Source organism: Mustela nigripes, chromosome 2 (genome assembly GCF_022355385.1).
Source record: "Mustela nigripes isolate SB6536 chromosome 2, MUSNIG.SB6536, whole genome shotgun sequence".
In the NCBI taxonomy this organism is placed as follows: Eukaryota; Metazoa; Chordata; class Mammalia; order Carnivora; family Mustelidae; genus Mustela; species Mustela nigripes.
In genome coordinates, this window is record NC_081558.1 from 87,855,824 (window position 1) to 87,876,146 (window position 20,323).

At 35.8% G+C, this 20,323-nt stretch overlaps 1 protein-coding gene and 1 pseudogene across 3 annotated transcripts in view; one reads left to right on the forward strand and one right to left on the reverse strand.

Annotated features, from left to right (window-relative positions):
* The window catches only part of PIK3R4 (phosphoinositide-3-kinase regulatory subunit 4), a 79,630-nt gene that overhangs the window by 37,184 nt on the left and 22,123 nt on the right, over positions 1-20,323 (reverse strand). For all 3 annotated transcript variants that reach the window (XM_059390911.1, XM_059390912.1, XM_059390910.1), the window contains 3 exons: positions 10,346-10,519; positions 6,412-6,557; positions 3,571-3,774 (listed from right to left, as the gene is read on the reverse strand). In XM_059390911.1, the coding sequence (XP_059246894.1) occupies positions 3,571-3,774; positions 6,412-6,557; positions 10,346-10,519 (524 nt within the window). The remainder of the gene's footprint in view (positions 1-3,570; positions 3,775-6,411; positions 6,558-10,345; positions 10,520-20,323) is intronic.
* LOC132012609 (U4 spliceosomal RNA) lies at positions 14,615-14,683 on the forward strand (annotated as a pseudogene).

The following is a 20,323-nucleotide window of genomic DNA, read 5'->3' on the forward strand; positions in this document are numbered from 1 at the left end:
ACTACATCTGTATCCTTGGGGTAAATACCCAGTAGTGCAATGGCAGGGTCATAGGGAAGCTCTATTTTTAATTTCTTGAGGAATCTCCACACTGTTCTCCAAAGTGGCTGCACCAACTTGCATTCCCACCAACAGTGTAAGAGGGTTCCCCTTTCTCCACATCCTCTCCAACACACATTGTTTCCTGTCTTGCTGATGGGGAGATGGAGAGGAGAAGGGAGTTGAGGGAAATTGGAAGGGGAGGTGAACCATGAGAGATATGGACTCTGAAAAACAATCTGAGGGTTTTGAAGGGGCAGGGGGTGGGAGGTTGGGGGAACCAGGTGGTGGGGATTAGGGAGGGCACGGATTGCATGGAGCACTGGGTGTGGTACAAAAACAATCAATACTATTACGCTGAAAAGAAATAAAAAATTTTAAAAAATAAAAAATAAAATGTAAAAAATATATATATTCTTATCCTGTATTAGTGCTTGATCAAATGGATACAAATAAAACAGCTCTTGTAGATGCAATTCTAAAATAGCCCCACCATGTACCACCTCCAGATGGTAAGTTCTGCTGAAAATCTGGAGTTCAGGCAGATTCTAACTTCCATATGCTCCAAAAGTGTACTTTAAAAATCTGTTACCCAGAACCCTGAGCATATTTTCCCACAGAAACAATACTAGGATGGTCTAGAAAAGCCTATTTCACCCATTATGTTTCTGAAGTGCAGTCCTATACAAAAGAGCACTGTAAAACCCCAATTAAGAAATATTTTGAAGGAGTATTCAGAATTCCCATTTGCAGGGGCTAAAAGCATCCTTCCCTCTATATCCCTACATTAGGAACAAGGACTCAATTCCTACCTCCAAAGCCTCCCCTGACTCCAAGCCTCTGTGAGTAATCCCAGGAAACTCAGGTAGTGCAGGGATCAAAATGAAGTGAAGGCAGATAAAAGACATGCAAGGAGCTGGAAGAGATGAACTGCACATGGACCCTTCCTAAATCCATAAAAAAAACTTAAGCAAGCCTCTCAGCCTTAGCTCCCAGTCCCTTATTTTGAAACAAGATGGCATGGTGATTGGGATACCTGGGTGGCTCAGTTAAGCATCTGCCTTTGGCTCAGGTCATGATCCCAGGGTCCTGGGATGGAGTCCCATATCAAGCTCCCTGCTCAACAGGGAGTCTGTTTCTACCTCTGTCTGCCACTCCCCCTGCTTGTGCTCTCACTCTCTCTGACAAATAAATAAATCTTTAAAAAAAAGAGAGAGAGAGAGAGATGGCATGGTAAAGGAGTTCAATGGGTTTAGTTCCAATCTCAACTTTGAAGCTTACTAAACTGTGTAAGCATAGACAACTTAACTATCCTCACTGAGTCAGTCTCCTTAACTATAAAATGGAGATAACACCTGTTGTTCAAGCTTGTTATGTAAGCACAGTGACAAAATATGGACAGCACCACCTGCAGTGGTAGTCTCGTTGTAGGTCCTGAAAAAATGGAAGCCAGTAATAATCTGCTGTGACTTCTGAGGACCTCAAAGATTCTAGCCTGCTCTCCCACCTACTAGTAGCGCTTGTCCCTTGAAACAGAGTACTACTAACCCTTAGGAGTCCCTAAAACTGTTGTTCACAGAAACAACATAAAACTAGGGAAAACAGGGACGCCTGGGTGGCTCAGTTGGTTGGACGACTGCCTTCGGCTCAGGTCATGATCCCGGAGTCCTGGGATTGAGTCCCGCGTCGGGCTCCCAGCTCCATGGGGAGTCTGCTTAGCTCTCTGACCTTCTCCCCTCTCTGACCTTCTCCTCGCTCATGCTCTCTCTCACTGTCTCTCTCTCAAATAAATAAATAAAATCTTTTAAAAATAAAAAAAAAAATTAAAAAAAAAAAAAAAACTAGGGAAAACAAGATCCTCCTTCCCCACTCATACAAATGAGGGTGCAAATGACAGACAAATGAACACATCAAGCACTAACATTTCAGAGGAATACAAGTCAGTGTGTTTTACTGATTTCATCATGGTACCCAACAATGAGGGCTGGCTGTGGAAGCAGTGACAGTAGAAGGGTTTAGGAGGACAGCAGGAAGCAGAAAGTAAAAAAGCTATGAAAACTGCTCCTTTCCCCTCCCTCCTTTTACCCATGGCAATGGCAAAACCTACACACACAGCAAGGTGAAAAGTAAGAACTGATGGCTAGAGTGGCCCCAAGTAACTAATGACTTAAAATGAAATTTTAGTATAGAAGCTTTTAATTTAATACACAGGATTTGTAGAAGAGAGAAATACAAAGAATCACACCATCTAAGCGCAAAGGAACAGCTAAACTTGGGGTGGTTTTTATTGCATGCTAAAATCTTTTTGGTAAGGATTACCTACTCAAGAGAAACAACAAGGAAATGTGAGTCAATATCTAATTTTCCATAAATTGCTTTCTAAAATATAAAATACATCTAATGTACAAGCCAAGGTTAAAAGAAAACCCAAATAAAAAGCTCTTTGGTAATTCAAGTCACACCAAATTAAGTCTTCTAAAATAAAGGAAACAGAACCACTGGCCTGGAAGGGACACTGAGAAGCAGTTCCAGCCTCCAGGCAAACTGAGACCCAGAAGAACCAAATGGTTATTGACCAGGCTCCTATGGGATATTCAATCATCCAAACCAACACAGGAGCATGAAACAGCACTGGATATTTAGTGACTAATACAAGAAAGGATTTATATCTTCAAATTTATCAAATTCTCTCAGGCAACTGAAACATTTTCTCATCTTCTTGTTAGGTAAGACATGACTGACAAGTATTCTCTTAACCAAAATGTCCTACAGACTTAAATATAGTCATTGAAGTTATTTTTTAATAACTTTACTCATTTACCTTCTAGCTCATGGGGCATTTATTCAGAAACTATAGTCTTTATTTCTACCATTTTCATTTCTATCTTGACTTCTTTAAGTTCTATATAACCCTTTTAAAACAGGACACGGAATCTAGACTATTTCTAAAGAGGACTTACTAATTCCAAGTATAATAAATAGATTACTTCCTAGTTCTAATAAGATTTGGTAATTGATCCAAATCATAGGCTTTCAATACATAGGAGTAACTGGTTTATTCAATCTAAGATGTATTATTCAATCTAATCTTTCAGCTGTTTGCATGTAGTGAGAAAACTCTAAATTTGGACTGAAATAAATTAGAATCTCTCTGTCCTATATCTGTGCTTTGCAATGTTTCTTCTAATTGAATTTTTTTCCCTTTTTTTTTTTTGGTGAAATATAGAACTGAACCAAGAATATTAATCAAATTTAAGGTTGTATGTACTCTCTCATTTGTACATGCAATAATCATGAAAGAAACTTAATAGGTCTACCATGATTCCTTAGAGCTCAAACCAATGCCTTATCATCATCCTAGTATCTCCTAGATGCCAAGGCAAATGTATATATTTGCCGGTTTATTTACTCATTTGTTATGATGCAACCTAAATAACCAAAAGTATTTTTAATAACTAAATGGATGCTTGAATGTTTTTATGAAATTTTGTGTTTAAATTTAAATGTAAGATTGCAGAAAGGTAATACAACCTGTGAGAGCAATTTCTTCAGAAGCTGTGCTATAGCAGGATCCTCCGGTGGAGGGCAGTCAGGAAGACACCCATTTCGTTTCTTCTGGCGCATGTGAAGATGTCTGAACAAGCTAGTAATATCTTTAGACCTCAAAGCATAATCAAATATAGAACGACTTACAGGCTCTTTTAAAACACTGAGCAGAACAAGTTTCCTTTCAATCTATATTAGGAAAATAAAAAGAATCAGCCAAAGATACAACATAAAGTACAGTTATTTTCATATTCAGTAAATATAACTTGTGCAAAGTTAGTATCAGTATTTCCTCAGAAAATGGGAGACATCAACATCTGCAATTTTTTCTTCAAAGAAAAAAGATTACTACTGACCTCTAAGAGCTAAAGTTTTTCTTTACATTTTTAGCATGTGAGTATACATCTGTGTCTTCCATACTGAAGAATAATAGTATACACCCAGGACAGAAAAACTTAGAAAATGACAGAGATGAAGTCTCTGTCATTTTGGATGCCAAAATGTCAGATGACCTCCTAGATCAAAAAAGTACCTGTTGCCTACAGGTCTAACAGCCAGCAGGTACTGATTGAGAAAAGATGCTCAACAGTCACAGGGCTGACCAGCAGTCATCATGTTTCCCAGTAGTTTCAACCCCCTCTAAAAAAACATTACTCTCTCCACAGAGTTCATGAAATCTTTCCTTTAATTATTCCCAAGAACACCCTCATTGTCAATGAGTATATAATAAAAAGGATAAGCATACTAACCAAAACCAAGAGCATCTTCTTTTAGACATATTTAACTATATGATAATCTGGTCAGTGGAAACCAGCATAAAAGGGTATCTTTTGTCTAATTCAAACTGTAGAAAAGCAAGACTTATGATGGATAATTAGCCTTTCAACTCCCAATCCTGGCCTTTCAAAAAATAAAGCAATGAAAAAAAGCCCCCCCAAAAATATTTATACTTATATTTACTTATATATATTTATATTACAGAGATTTATATCTCTGAGAAATATATGTATATGTATATATATACCCTTAAGAAGAGTGATACAGATTTCTAAAAAAAAAATACCTAATGTCAGATTTTTTTAATGTTAGATTTATTACAGTAAACCACCACTAAGTTATTACAAATGCATGCAATTTTTAATTCCCAGGAGTACTTTCTCCACATTATGTTATAAAAGAGTTTAATAAACAAACTTCTAAATGGAATAAGTATCCAAAAGTAATAAGAATCACTAGACCGGATTTCCAAGACACCTTACTGAACTTTAAAAGATACTGGGGTGGCTCAGTTTGTTAAGCATCTGCCTTCAGCTCAGGTCATGATCCCAGAGTCCTAGGATTGAGCCCCACATCAGGCTGCCTGATGAGCAAGGAGCCTGCTTCCCTCTCTCCCTCTGCCTATTGCTCCCCCTGCTTGTACACTCACTCTCCCTCTCTCTGTCAAATGAGTATATAAAATCTTTAAAAAAAAAATAATAAAAGTATAAAAAAATTTTTTTAAATAAAATAAATAAAAAAGGCTGGATGCCCAGCTGGCTCAGGTGGAAGAGCATGTGACTCCTGATCTCAGGTTTGTGAGTTTGAACCCCATGCTGGGTGGTGAAATACTACTAAAATAAATAAACTTTCAAAAAAAATTAATTAAAAAGGCATATTTTCTAGTAATATTATCCATCTTTCATACATATATGAAATAAAGAATGATGATCCCAAAGAAAAGGATAAATCTATGGGGAAAAGGATGGAAGGCACAACCAAAGCCTCCTCATTTCCAGAATATATCCAAAGTCACTTTCCCCAACAAGGGAAGGTACATTGAAAATATAAAAGTAGCAGAAGCTAGAAGCATGTGAATTTGCAAAAAAGAAATAGAGTTTAAGGTTAAAAAAAAAAAAAAGATATTTCAGAATATTTTAACAGCCAGAATCATTTCTCGACAGTTCACTCAATTTAGATATTTTTTGATAGTCAGCTTTCTAGGAAAATAAAGGATGTAAGCACTGACAAGTTGGTTTGTATAAAGTTTGATTTATACAAACCAAAAACCTGAAGTTCATGCTATACTGGGGAAGAGAGGAGGGGGGCACAAGTCATTAGATTAAAAAAAAAAAAAAAAGGTTAAATCAGATTTTGAAAGATTAGATTAAAAAAAGAGAACAGAAAAAAACCCAGAACCAGTTAGTGGTCCAAAAAAACGAACATCTGTAAAAGGTTTTTTCCGATTTATTATAAATGCTGACTTGGGCTAAAATCAGTTAGAGTTTTTACAATAAAAGTAGAGGCCTGTCAGTATACATTTCTATTATATTTCACTTTACTAGCACATGTTTTACAGCACTGCACCTAAGAAAATAAAGCATGCACTACTGAGTGGTATATTATGCACAACATGATGTATGACACAATAGTCTCTTGAACTTTTCTCAGCTTCAATACTGTTTGTTCCATTAACTAGCTTAAAGGAATGTGAAAACGCTGCAGCCTAATTCAAATCTTTAAAATTTTAAATAAAAATAAGACTTTCTAAACCTTTTTCTTTTTCTTTTTTTTTTTTAATAAAGATTTTATTTATTTATTTATTTATTTATTTATTTGACAGACAGAGAGACAGCTAGAGAAGGAACACAAGCAGGGGTAGCAGGAGAGGGAGAAGCAGGCCTCCTGCAGACAGGGAGCCTGATGCAGGGCTCAATCCTAGGACCCTGGGATCATGACCTGAGCCGAAGGCAGATGCCTAATGACTGAGCCACCCAGGCGCCCCTCTAAACCTTTTTCTTTAAGGAGTACAATTTGTAGAGGACTGACTCCAAGTAGGAACAAGCATACCTGTATTATTGGTTGAGTAATATACGGGTCAAGGTAAGGCATCAGTTTGCAGTATACATCAGCTGTACTTATTTGATGAGCTACCACTGTGATAAATCCTACGGCACCATAGCGTATCCATAGATTGGGATGACACAGAAATGGGGCTAAATGGAAAAGAAAAGGTATGGATTTAAACTATGTTCATAAATAGTTTCAAAGTATTGGGATAAACAAAATTTCACTTTATAACACAACTAATAAAGGGATTATACCACAATGTTACTATCAGCTGTCCTCACATACTCAATTATCCTAAGGCATAAAACTCAACATACTAACATTATAATATCCTCTATCATAAAATATTAGCAATAACAGCATAAAAGAATAAAAACAGCTGTTTATCTGACATTCTTTTTAATGAAAAGGTTTTATCAAATCTAATACATCATTCATAAATTCATTCACAAGGCATCATGAATAGAACCTAAAGGCAGAAAATATGATGCCCATTCTTAAGGAGTTTAAAATATAAGATTAGGGAAGACTGGGTGGCTCAGTCGGTTAAGCATCTGTCTTCAGCTCAGGTCATCTCAGGGTTCTGAGATCAAGCCTGGCATCAGGCTCCCTGCTCAGCAGGGAGTCTGCTTATCCCTCTGCCCCTGATCCCAGCTTGTGCTCTCTCTCTCTCTGCCTCACTCTGCTCTCTAATAAATAAAATCTTTAAAAAATAATAAAAATTTAAAAAGATATATATTAAAACAGAAAAGTAAATGAATGTGTTTTCACACCTTTTAACTACCTTGTTCATTACCTAAAAATCAATGACTTCAACTAATCAATGTAAGATTTAGAATAAAATTCAAACTTTTAAACCCCTGATTTACAATAAAACTTCTAAAAGAAAAAAATATATATATATATATAATTTATTCTGAGTATGCTAAAACATCAGCATATAGAGGATATTAATTTTCTAAGAAATTCAGGGTAATAGAGAAATAAGAACCTGTCATATGCTAAAATTACTTATATAAGGAGAAGGAGATAAAATTTCTTCAAAGTATCTGTCCAAAGTACTCCCATTTCCAATTCTTTTAATTACACATAAAGGAGGTTTTGATTACTTCATAAGCATCATGTAGCCTCTGATACAACATAAAGGAGGGTTTGTAGTTTCCCTTTGACAATAGGCAAAGGGAAATGAGGACTGATAAAATTCTGAAAAACCTCCAGAAAGTAGCTAAACCCAAAATGACTTGGCAGGAATTAGGCACTGTCTGAGCCTGAATTATTGGTCCCAATTCTTTACATTATCGCTATTACACAATCACACTCTTTGCCTTGCACTCATGGTATACAAAGGGTATTTCTCTGCCTCTTGCTTTTCACTGAGTCGTATTAACCTGCTCTGGTCAATGGGAAATTAGTAGATATAACACTAACAGAGGCCTTAAACGTGCTACATAGCGAGGCTTGCTGTCCCATGCTTCTGCCATCACCTACAACATAACCCAAGAAACTGCAACCCATCTAACATAGGCACCAGAATGAGACAGATGGACCACTGTCACCACAGACAATCTGGAGATACAAAGCCTACAGCAGAGCCACCCATACAGCCCACACATTCATGATGAGGACTTTACTAAAGCATTCATTGAGATATTATGGTTGACTATCATACAGCATCATTCTACAGTAAGTAGCAGATACAAAGAACCTCAAATACTCAAGAGGACTTCCTATAAAACACTGTACTTGATCTTTTCTGTTTCCAATACATTCCAATTATATGGGGACAAGCATGAGGGAAGGGGAGTATGCATAATACTAAGTGGGAAGAGTGTAGTTTTTTCAAAACTGTAAAAGAAATCATGATGCCATTATCACCATTACCATTCCCTTTAACAATCACTACAATAGACTACACATAAAAACAGAACAGAGAGATGTATAGGGTTTATCGTGTTTTAAAGGTGTTTCTAAGTTACTAAAAACTTTTTTCTTTGAAATGGTTCAAAATGCCAACTATTTCTTTGAAATAGTTCATAATGCCAAAATCAAGTTCACTTGATTTTTTTTAGCAAAGCTTTGTCCCCACAAAGATAGTACCAAACTCAGTTCGTTCTAAGGGAGTCCCCTAATCCAAGAAATTGCATATTTATTATATATCTAAATCATTTATTTGATGCTAAAGATAAAGAGTATCCCATAAACTCACCCTATGATCAATCATAAGAAACAGAACACAGAAAAATCTGCAAAATTTGAGAAGAGGAATAAAAAACTTCTTTATGATGATTTTTGCTTAAAAACTGATAGACCTCCATTTTTCAGATAAATAAAATGCTAATTATAGCTACATTAAGTCTCAAAAATAGTTCCCAAGTAATTATGCAACAGAAGAAACATATTATATGAGGGGTGCCTAAGTGGCTCAGTTAAGTGTCTGCCTTCCACTCAGGTCATGATCCCAGGGTCTTGGGATAGAGCCCTACATTGGGCTCTCTGCTCAGCTCCCTGCTCTCCCTCTACCCCTTATACCCCCAACTCATGCTCACTCTCTCTCTCAAGTAAATAGTCTTTTTTTAAAAAAATGTATTGCATGAAATTAGAACATACAAGTACATATTTATATACAGAGAATATTCATTAAAATAAGGAGGATCAAAGACAAGAAAAACTTGAGCCATAAAGGTAATGTCACTTTCACAGAAGCAAAAAGAAAACATTGACAACAATACATTTTTTTCTTTATTATTATTATGGAAACACTGCTTTCTATATCTGCCCTTATACTACACAGCACTCCATAGCTTATATGAAAACTCAAAAACATTTCAGTGTAATTGAGATTCTCATCAATGATGGTGGTACCAATACTCAACAGTTTCTTAAATTTGTAATTATTTTGAATATAATCATAAAATTCAAACCAAATTAAGGTTATAAACTAAAAGAACAATTACAGATACTAGTGTGTAAAATAGGAAACCTCCATATACTTAAATTTTCCACAAATATTTTTTAAAAAGCTACATTCATGCCTTAAAATTTTTCAGAAATTTTATACACATCTACAGCTACCACCTACTCTCTCAACAATCAAAATAAATAACTCCTTTGTGTTTCTTCTCTGAGGACTGCCTCAAGAATAACCTATAACCAAATCTAACCAATTTTGGCTTTCTATTACTTTTCCTTGGCAAAGAATTTAATAGCAAGTAAGCATTTTATCAAGAAAGGCAATTTTCTAAGATTTCATGTCCTCTCAGGTCAGAGCCAACTTAGTATCTTGCATTGCTTACTTTCTTAAAATGAAGTGATAAGATTAAAAGTTCCAAATATTCTTAATTTTAGAAGTGTCATATTTACTTGTTTGTCCTTATTCTGAATTTTAAGTTGTGGGTAACAGGTTAAGTGCTATAAAGGTCAAACATTAATTCTTTTCATTGGTTAATAAAACTGTTATCAGTAGTAACTTCAACACTATGAATTTTTAAGTGGCAATCAGTGTAATAACAGATATCATACACAATCCCGTACATTCAATTTTAACTTCTTGACTAGTGGTCAAGAGTTCAAAAAAATAAGCTGACTCTTCAGAGCAGTTAAAGACTTTATCTACATCATGTTAAAAACAAAACAAAACAAAACTATCTGTTTTCCAAGTTAAAGGCTTAACTACAGATAAAAACAAAGAGATATTCCCCAAGCTTGGCTAGAGGACCAAATGATCCTATTTGTTTGCCTGCCTGTCTTTTATTTACATGCAAGCATGCATAATCATGTACATACATGTGCACACATATAGACACATACACACAAAACAATAAAGTTGAAAATCTGACCCTATTTTGCCTAGAACTTTTACAGTGTTCTATCATTTGTTATTTCTCTTAAGATACCCTTAATTTTCTCCTTCTAATTTTGAGAAAAAGAAACTTACCAATATCACTGGCAAATTCATAGACATGGGGTTTTTGTAGCAACCCTAACTGGCACATACAAGTAAGGGCATTAAGAGCTTTAACAATAACAAATTCCTCAGCATCACTAAGACCTTGCTGCAGCAGGGGTTTGAGAATTGAGGAGCTTTGCCAACCAACATATGCAGCAACACCTGAAAGAGAAGCAACATCACATGATTATTCTATACCAGAAAGTACAAATGCCATTAAGTTAAACAATGAAATTAATCAAAACCCAAATATATTGAGCAAAAATCCAGGATAGGATATCGTACTTCCTATGTAATAATGAAATAATGAAATATTTCATTTCATTTTCATAATGAAAAAGATCCACACCAAAGCAAACCACCAAGAAATTCTGTAATACCAAGGGGAAAAAAAAGATCTTAGGAACCTAGAGAAAGAAAAATACTCCCCTAAAAAGGAAAGAGGAACAATGAAAACAATCTTCACAAGATGATCTTTAGCAACAATGGACGCTAGAACACAACACAGCAAGACCTCCAAAGTTATTAAATAATTTTTATACTTAAACTGCCAATAAAATAAGAGAATATAAATAAGTCATTTTGCAACATACAAAGACTACCTGGGTTAACTTCACATGCAACCCTACGTAAGAAAGTTTCTTGAGGATGTTCTTCTTCAGCAAAATAAAGAAAATGCAGAATATAACAAAAAAATATATATAGATATAGATATACACACACACACATTCATATAAGTATATATCCATATCCACATACATATACATATATATATACATATATGTATGTATATATACATATATGTACATATATGTATGTATATATATATATAATCTCCATCCCAAAAATTCAAGGGGATAAACTGATAATAGCTAGCAAAGATTCAGAAATCAATCAGCCAAATTAGAACAAAAGCCAGTAACTTTCAAAAATGTTATCAAAAAGAAAAATAGAAATGGGGCGCCTGGGTGGCTCAGTGGGTTGGGCCTCTGCCTTCAGCACAGGTCATGATCTCGGGGTCCTGGGATCGAGCCCCACATCGGGCTCTCTGGCTCAGCGGGGAGCCTGCTTCCCCCTCTCTCTCTGCCTGCCTCTCTGCCTACTTTTGATCTCTGTCTGTCAAATAAATTAAAAAAAAAAAAGAAAAAGAAAAAATTTTAAAAAAAAGAAAAATAGAATAGATTACAAGCAATAGGTAAAACTGGTAAGAAAGAAACTTGATATTATAGACAAGGTAAAGAAGATTTATTACTTTCTTTTGAAAGGAAAACAAAGGAATCTGAAACCCCAGAAAAAAAAACAAAAAATTGTTCAAGAAAGTCATGGTATAAATAAAAAATAAATGCCCTTAATCATCTGCAGAAGACAGAAAGAATCCACTGATGACACCATAAACATTTCCATCAAATAATAAAGGAGTCATGGCATTAGAACTGTGGGAAAGCAAATACAGTACACTACTATGGTTCTGAAGTCAATAAAATTTACACATTTATAATAATGTAAATTTTGCTTTGAAATTTCAGAATCAGTCTATAAAAGCATAGGATTTTATTATTACTACTGAACAAAAGGTAAATAGTATTAACTATGCAATGCATTTGTTAGTTGAACTGTAAGTTAATAATTGGCTGGAATAACCAACCAACACAAAGAAAAGGGGAAACAAAAAGAGGGGCACTCATCTTCTTGTAGTCCAAATATTGAGATGTGGCAATACACACCTGAACCTATCAAACTAAAATCAAAATCCAAAGTAGTTATTTCTGGAAAATGAAACTACTGCTTTTTATAATTACTTTATAGATTTTGAATAATTTATTAAACCATATTTCTCCTATAATTGAAAAGTAATTATAGAAATTTTTTTCTTTAATAAAAGGAAAATGCTACCTAAATCTCCAGTGGATTATATTTAGGAACTTTACAAAGTGAAACATATAGTGAGCCAAAATTGCTCAAAATATTTTGGAAAATAAGACTGACATCTGGGGAACTCAACCTACCAGATACTAAAGTTACTTATTCATCTAGAATAATTATGATACAATAAATATGTATAATAATAGAGAATGATATTATATGAGTACAGAAATGAGAAATCAAGGGACTAGAACAGACATTGAGAAAACTAAAACTGAAAGACATAGCATGCAACACATAATAACATAAGCTTCATCAATCAATAGGAAAGAAATGCAATGTTTAATAGTGTCAGGAAAGCTGACTATTTTTCTGAGGAAAATCAGATTTCACCTTATCACACCGACCAAAATAAAGATCAATTAAAGAGTTAAGTGTGAAAAATAAAGCACTATAGGAGCGCCTGGGTGACTCAGTGGTTAAAGCCTCTGCCTTCAGCTCAGGTCATGATCTCAGGGTCCTGGGATGGAGCCCTGCATCGGGCTCTCTGCTCAGTGAGGAGCCTGCTTCCCTTCCTCTCTCTCTGCCTGCTTGTGATCTCTGTCAAATAAATAAATAAAATCTTAGAAAAAGAAGCATTATAAAAAAAATACATAGTCAACAGATTATTAACCTAAGTTACTTGAGAAAAGTATTTGTCAATGATTAAAAATTAATGTTTTTAATATACATTTATAAGTTTCAAAAACACAAGACAAAATAATAAATTAAAAATTCACAGAATAAGAAGTACAAATGAGGGTGTCTGGGTGGCTCAGTTGGTTAAGCGACTGCTTTCAGCTCAGGTCATGATTTGGAGTCCCAGGATCAAGTCCTGCATCGGACTCCCTGCTCGACGAAGAGTCTGCTTTTCTCCCTCAGACCTTCCCCCTCCTGTGCTCACTCTCTCTCATTCTCTCTCCCTCAAATAAAAAAAAATTTTTTTTAAAGTACAAATGAGTTATCAACATGAGAGAAGTTTTTCACCTCCACAAATAAGCTGAGAAATATACATCAAAACAAGTTATCATTCTACGATACAAACAGGTAAAGATTATTTGAAGCCTATTCCATGGTGAAGGGTATGCAGTATGGTCAAACAATGCTGATCAGAATGGAAAATGATAGAATATTTTTTAAAAAGCTTCTAAAATGTATCAGGAGTTTTAAGAATACTTTCATATTCTTTAACCCAATAATTAAAATTTCAGACTTTTATTCTGAGAAAACAATCAGAAGCAAATATTTATATAAAATATTATCTCTATATGAAAGGGAAAAAATGGAAAATAATTTAAATATCCAAAAGTCATAAATTTTGGTAAAACCATATAATGGAATATCTTAACCTATTAAATCATGGTTTTAAAAAAATTTGTTTGAGATTTTATGTGACAGACAGAAGGAGAGCACAAGTAGGGGGAGCAGCAGGCAGAGAGAGAGGGAGAAGCAGGCTCCCTGCTGAGTGAGCCAAAGGTAGACACTTATCCAACTAAGCCACCAGGCACCCTGGTTTCAAAAAAATTTTAATGACATGAGAAAATGCTTAGGACATATGTTACCAGAAAAAGAATTAAAAAATGAAATAAGATTAAAAAGTAATAAAACACATACATAATACTTATGTGCCCAGCACTATTACATATGTTAATTCATTTTATCTTCACAACACAACAGATAGGTACTATTATTTTTTTAAAGATTTTATTTATTTGTGAGAGAAAGAGCACACATGCACACATAAATGGGGGAGGGGGAAGCTCCCTACTGAGCAAGGAGCAAAGAAGGGCTCGATCCCAGGACTGGGGATCATGACCCAAGCCAAAGGCAGACATTTAACTGACTGAACCACCCAGGAGCCCACAGATGGGTACCAGTATTATTCCCATTTTACAAATACAGAAACTAAGGAAAAAAAGAGATTAAATGATTTCCCCAAGAACCACAACTAGTAAATGACAAAACCAGAACATGAACCCAATAGTCTGCCTCCAGAGTGCCTACTCTTACCAGGTACACAAGAGTGCCTCAAAACATATATGACAAGGTGGCAAAAAGGGATGGAAGGAGGAGAGAGTGACCTACAGAAATAAAAACACCAAAAGATTAACAGAGGTCATAAAGGGTTATAAGATTAGAGGTGATTTATTTTCTTCTTGGTTTATTTTCCAAACTTTCTGCAGCAAGCAAGCATTACTTTTATAAACAAAATAAAAACAAAATTATCTTAAAATTTAAAAATAACATAAAGACATGATTCAAAATACACATGAATTGATCAATAGATGGTGGAAGTGCTAAGCACCACCTTTTCCAGACAAAAGAAATAAAAATAAGATTTGAAAGAAGAAAGCAAGCTTTGTGCAGTGGCAGTATCGTAGCCAATGAGGTTTATCCGAGGCGCGATTATTGCTAATTGAAAGAAGAAAGCAAGAAAGACAAAAAATGTGAGGAGCAAAGTAAAATTAAGAATAGAGTTAGAGGGCGCCTGGGTGGCTCAGTGGGTTAAGCCACTGCCTTCGGCTCAGGTCATGATCTCAGGGTCCTGGGATCGAGTCCCGCATCGGGCTCTCTGCTCAGCAGGGAGCCTGCTTCCTCCTCTCTCTCTCTGCCTGCCTCTCTGCCTACTTGTGATCTCTCTCTGTCAAATAAATAAATAAAATCTTTAAAAAAAAAAAGAATAGAGTTAGAGGAGGACGCCTGGGTGGCTCAGTGGGTTAAAGCCTCTGCCTTCAGCTCAGGTCATGATCTCAGGGTCCTGGGATCAAGCCCTGCATCAAACTCTCTGCTCGGCAGGGAGCCTGCTTCCTCCTCTCTCTCTGCCTGCCTCTCTGCCTACTTATGATCTCTCTCTGTCAAATAAATGAATAAAATCTTTAAAAGAAAAAAAAAAATAGAGTTAGAGGACTCTGAGATGGAAGACTGAGATGAAGCAATAAACTAATACAAACAGTGGAAAAAACCATCAACAAAATGAAAAGGCAACCTACTGAATGGGAAAAAAATATTTGCAAACAATATATCCAATAAGGGGTTAATATCCAAAATATAAAGAACTTATACAACTCAACACCAGAAAGACAAACAATCCAATTACAAAATGGGCAAGAGACCTGAATGTGGAGAAAAGAGAATCCTTGCACACTACTGGTGGGCATGTAAATTGATATAGCCACTATGCAAAACAGCATGTTAATACCTCAAAAATTTAAAAACAGGAATACCATATTACCCAGTAATTCCACTCTTGGGCATATACCCAAATAAATCAATTTAGGCTCTCAAGGAGATATTTGTACTCCCATTTTCAATACAGCATTATTTACATAGCCAAGATATAGAAAGGATCTAAATGTCCATACAGAGGAAAGAATGATAAAGATGTGGTACATATATACAATGGAGTATAGTCATAAAGGAGTGAAATCTCGCCATTTGCAACAAGATGGATGGACCTAAAGGGTATTATGCTAAGTTAAACAAGTCAGACAGAGAAAGACAACATTTATCATATAATTTCACTTATATACGGAATCTAAAAAAACAAAATGAAAAATCAAACAAAATAGAAACAGACTCATAAATACAGAGAACAAACTAGTGACTGCCAGAGGGAAAAGGTTAAGGACAGGGATGAAATAGGTGAAGGGAATTAAGAGATACAAACTTCAAAATAAATAAGTCATGGAATGTAAAATACAACATAGAATATAAACAATAGTATTACAGTAACTTTGGTGACACATACTAAGTACACTGACCTACGGTGAGCATTTCATAATATATATAAATGCTGAATCACTGTTGTACATCCAAAACTTACATCAATTATACTCAAAAATTTTTTAATTTTTTTAACTATAAAGATGTCTGAAAAGAGAAGTACAATAATCTCCAATAGTAACAAAGCAAGAACACCATACAATTTCAAAACTTTTCAAAAGGAGAAAAGTACCCTCTTCTCCAAAATGTTATATGGCAGAACTTGCAGAAAGATCAATACTGTTGCTATGAGTTTCTTTCTTTTCTTTCTTTCTTTTTTTTTTTTTTAATTTATGGGGAAAAAAACAAAGGCAAATCTTTTAGCAGTTACTTTCCTAGACTGGAAACCAAAATCTAAACCCTATAACTTTCTGCAACTACATGAGAAAGTTTGAATACCAAGGAAGCTTCCCGACGTGCAGAATAGTTTTTCAATCTTTTAAACTAACAGACGAGTTGTTACAAGTATGTGCAAAATGATATAAAAAAGGGTTAGTTGGTAACCATAATAACATGGGTTTGGCATAAACTATTTCATAACTGAATTAGAAACAAAGGAGAAGTAAACTGACACCACAGAAATACAAGGGATTATAAGAGAAAACTATAACTAATTATATGCCAACAACTGGACAAACCAGATGAAATGGATAAACATACAATCTTCTAAAAGTAAATCAAGAAGAAATAGAAAATCTAAACAGACCAATTACTAGTAATGAAACTGAATCAGTAATTGAAAAATTACACCAAAGAGGGGTGCCTGGGTGGCTCAGTCTGTTGAGTGGTTGGCTCTTGGTTTCAGCTCAGACTGTGTTCTCAGAGTGCCAGGATTAAACCCTGAATTGGGGTCCCTGCTCAACAGAGTCTGCTTGTTCCTCTCCCTCTGGCCCTCCCCCCACTCATGCTCTTTCTCTTTCTAAAATAGTGGGTTTAGAGAAAACATACCACAACATAATAGAGGCCATATATAAAAAACCACAGCTAACATCATACACAACAGTGAAAAACTGAGAGCTTTTTCTCTAAGAACAGGAACAAGACAAGGATGCCCACTGTCATCACTTTTGTTCAACACAGTAATAAAAGTCTAAGCTGCAGTGATCAAACATGAAAAATAAATAAATAAAAGGCATCCAAATTGGTAAGGAATAAGTAAAACAGTCACTATTTACAGATAACATGAAGCTCTAAAAACTTCACTAAAACATCGGAATGAATAAATTCAGTAAAGTTGCAGATAAAAAATACACAGAAACCCTGCAATTCTACACACTAATAACAAAGCAACAGAAAGAGACATTAAGAAAACAGTTCTACCTGCAATTGCATTGAAAAAATAAAATATGTAGGAGCAGTCCAAGATGGCAGAGGACTAGAGGCCTAAATATTGTCTGCTCCCAGGATTTCAGCTAGATAGCTATCAAACCATTCTGAACGCCTGCAAACTCAACTGGAGATCAAGGAAAGAATAGCTGCAACTCTACAAATAGAAAAGCGAACACTTTTTGCAAGGTAGGAGGTGCAGATAAGTGAATCCAGATGGTATATGGGAAAACAGACCGGGGAGGAAACCTCTGTCAACCATCTATCAGCAACTGGCAGAGTAGCAGAACACAAGATCAGAACTTTTAGAAGTCAGCTCCACTGAGGGACATCTCAGCTCCAGTGGCTAAGTGGGGAGTGCAACCCTGGCTGGGACAGTGTGGTCTCAGGACCCTCAAGGTCACAGAAAGACCAGGAGTGTGTGAATGTGAAAGAGCGTCCAAGCATCAGAGTGGAAAGCCAGCTGCAAAGAGTGAGCTAAGGGGACATCTGGCTGACTCAGTGGGTTAAGTCTCTTCCCTCGGCTCAGATCATGATCTCAGAGTCCTGGGATCGAGTCCCACACTGGGCTCTCTGCTTGGCGAGAGATAAACAACTACTGGGTCACCAGGGGAGAATTCGATAGATAAGTGAACCATAAAGTGAAACAACATTAGAATAATGGGTCCCACAAGAAGAAAAAGAGGGGAAGGGCAGAAGGTATACTGGAGCAAATTATAGCAGAGAACTTCCCTAATTTGGGGAAGGAAACAGGCAACAAAATCTAATAAGAGTCTCAGAGAATCCCCCTCAAAATTAATAAATATAGGTCAACACCCCAACATCTAATAGTAAAACTCACAAATCTCAGAGACAGAGAAAATCCTGAAAGCGGCTTGGGAAAAGAGGTCTGTAACCTACAACAGTAGAAACATTATATTGGCAGCAGATGTATCCACACAGACCTGGCAGGCCAGAAAGGACTGGCTTGATATATTCAGAGTACTAAATGAGAAAAATATGCAGCCAAGAATACTTTATCCTGCAGGGCTGTCATTGAAAATGGAGAGATAAAAAGCTTCCAGGACAAGCAGAAACTAAAAGAATTTGCAATCACCAAACCAGCCCTATGAAAAAGGGGTCCTCTGAGCAAAGAGAGAGCCCAAAAGTAACAGAAACCATATACAGTAACAGTTACCTTACAGGCAATACAATGACACTAAATTCATATCTTTCAATAGTTACCCTGAAATGTAAATGGGCTAAATGCCCTAATCAAAAGACACAGGGTATCTGTTTGGATAAAAAAGCAAGACCCATTGATATGCTGTCTGCAAGAGACTCATTTTTAGACCCAAAGACACCTGCAGATTTAAAGTGGTGTGGGGGAGGGGCGCCTGGGTGGCTCAGTGGGTTAAGCCACTGCCTTTGGCTCAGGTCATGATCTCAGGGTCCTGGGATGGAGTCCCACATCAGGCTCTCTGCTCAGCAGGGAGCCTGCTTCCCTCTCTCTCTCTCTCTCTGCCTGCCTCTCCATCTACTTGTGATCTCTGTCAAATAAATAAATAAAATCTTTTAAAAAATAAAATAAAATAAAGTGGTGTGGGGAAAATATTTATCATATGAATGGACATCAAAAGAAAGCTGGAGCAGCAATTCTTAAACAAATTAGATTTTAAACCAAAGACTATAATAAGAGTTGAGAAAGGACACTATATCATACTTAAAGGGTCTGACCAAAAAGAAGATCTAATGATTGTAAATACTTATGCCCCTAATATAGGAGCAGCCAATTATATAAGCCAACTAATAACAAACTCAAAGAAACACAACAACAATAGTAAAATAACAGTAGGGGACTTTAACAACCCTCTCAGTGAAATGGACAGATCATCTAAGCTAAAGATCAACAAAGAAATATGGGCTTAACATGACACACTGGACCAGATGGACTTTACAGATATATGCAGAACATTTCATCCCAAAGCTACAGAATACACATTCTTCTCTAGTGCACATACAACATTCTCCAACAGAGATGACATCCTGGGTCACATATCAGATCTCAACCAGTACCAAAAGACTGGGATCATTCCCTGCATATTCTCATACCACAATGCTTTCAAACTAGAACTGAACCACAAGAGGAAAGTTGGAAAGAACTCAAATACATTCTAAAGAGCATCCTACCAAAGAATGAATGGGTCAATCAGGAAATTAAAGAAGAATTTAAAAAATTCATGGAAACAAATGAAAATGAAAACACAACTGTTCAAAATCTTTGCGATGAAGCAAAGACAGTCCTAAGACGAAAGCCTATAGCAATACTAACCTTTCTCAAAAAACAAGAAAGGTCCCAAATACACAACCTAACCTTACACCTAAAGGAGCTGGAGAGAATAGCAAAGAAAGCCTAGACCTAGCAGAAGAAAAATAATAAAGATCAGAGCAGAAATCAATGAAATAAATGAAACCAAAAGCACATACTTAAAGGTCAGACCCTTTAAGTATGATATAGTGTCCTTTCTCAACTCTTTCTCAACAAAACTAGGAGCTGGTTCTTTGAAAGAATTAATAAGATTGATAAACCCCTGGCCAGACTTACCAAGAAGAAAAGAGAAAGAACCCAAATAAATAAAATCATGAATGAAAGAGGAGAGATCACAACCAACACTGAAGAAATACAATTATAAGAACTTCTTATGAGCAACTATATGACAAATTAGACAATCTCAAAGAAACAGATGCATTTCTAGAGATGTATAAACTACTAAAACTGAACCAGGAAGAAATAGAAAACCTGAACAGACCCATAACAAGTAAGGAAATTGAAGCAGTAATCAAAAATCTCCCAACAAACAGAAGGACAGGGCTAGATGGCTTCCCAGGGGAATCCTACCAAACATTTAAAGAAGAATTAATACCTATTTTCCTGAAACTGTTCCAAAAAACAGAAATGGAAGGAAAACTCCCAAGCTCATTTTATGAGGTCAGCAT